The sequence below is a fragment of the Sinocyclocheilus grahami genome, unplaced genomic scaffold, assembly GCF_001515645.1.
Source record: "Sinocyclocheilus grahami isolate Dianchi unplaced genomic scaffold, SAMN03320097.WGS_v1.1 scaffold22715.1, whole genome shotgun sequence".
Taxonomy (NCBI): domain Eukaryota; kingdom Metazoa; phylum Chordata; class Actinopteri; order Cypriniformes; family Cyprinidae; genus Sinocyclocheilus; species Sinocyclocheilus grahami.
Window position 1 is genome coordinate 1 of NW_015518877.1, and position 766 is coordinate 766.

General features: G+C 35.2%; 1 protein-coding gene across 1 annotated transcript; it reads left to right on the forward strand.

Moving 5' to 3' along the window:
* Positions 1-9: 9 nt before the first annotated feature.
* LOC107579977 (cytochrome P450 3A40-like) lies at positions 10-751 on the forward strand. The gene is made up of 3 exons (XM_016265747.1): positions 10-88; positions 197-316; positions 519-751. The coding sequence occupies exons 1-3, from the start codon at positions 17-19 to the stop codon at positions 609-611; spliced, it is 285 nt and encodes a 94-aa protein (XP_016121233.1). The 5' UTR covers positions 10-16; the 3' UTR covers positions 612-751.
* The last annotated feature ends 15 nt before the right edge of the window (positions 752-766 follow it).

Below are 766 nucleotides of genomic sequence, written 5' to 3' on the forward strand. Positions count from 1 at the left end.
AAGGCTCCCAATATTAATGGTTACTGACCTGGAAATGATCAAAGCGATTATGGTGAAAGAATGTTATTCAACCTTCACTAACAGAAGGGTAAGCTCACCAAAACCCAAACACAGTTTTGAACAAGGAAAGTGTTATTATGGCAATTCAGAGACCGCTAAAGATGCAGTAAAGATCACCATTTTGTAATTTATACAGAAAAGAACTACAGGTCTTGCTGGCCCCTTTGCTGATGGCATAATTATGGTTAAAGATGACAGATGGAAGAGAATGCGTAGTACACTCTCCCCGTATTTCACAAGTGGTCGACTGAAGGAGGTACAGTGAAGGCCCATAATATGAACTGTATCATGCTTTGTCGTCTAGTCCCAATAATCTCTACTTCTTTGCAGAACAGTACATTCAGTCAGTGGTTTAGAGGTTCAAATGGAGATGAGGCAAAGCCCAATGCATTTTATTATAGTCTTGTTGCTCTCTCTGACACATATGTAGCTAACATTTATTTCTAAATATGTTTCAGATATTTCCCATAGCTGTGACACATGCAGACCGTTTTATTAAAAATATGCAAAAGAAAGACGAGCAGCCAGTTAAAGTGAAAGAGTATGTGTGACATCTGTCTTTAAATAATACATAAAGAACTCTTCTGAAGTATTTACTGCAGTTGATTTCTATGTATAAATCACACAAAATTAATTTAATTTATTAATAAAGGTTAATAAAGGCTTTGTTAGAAAGTAATGATATGTAAATGATCACTATATACTA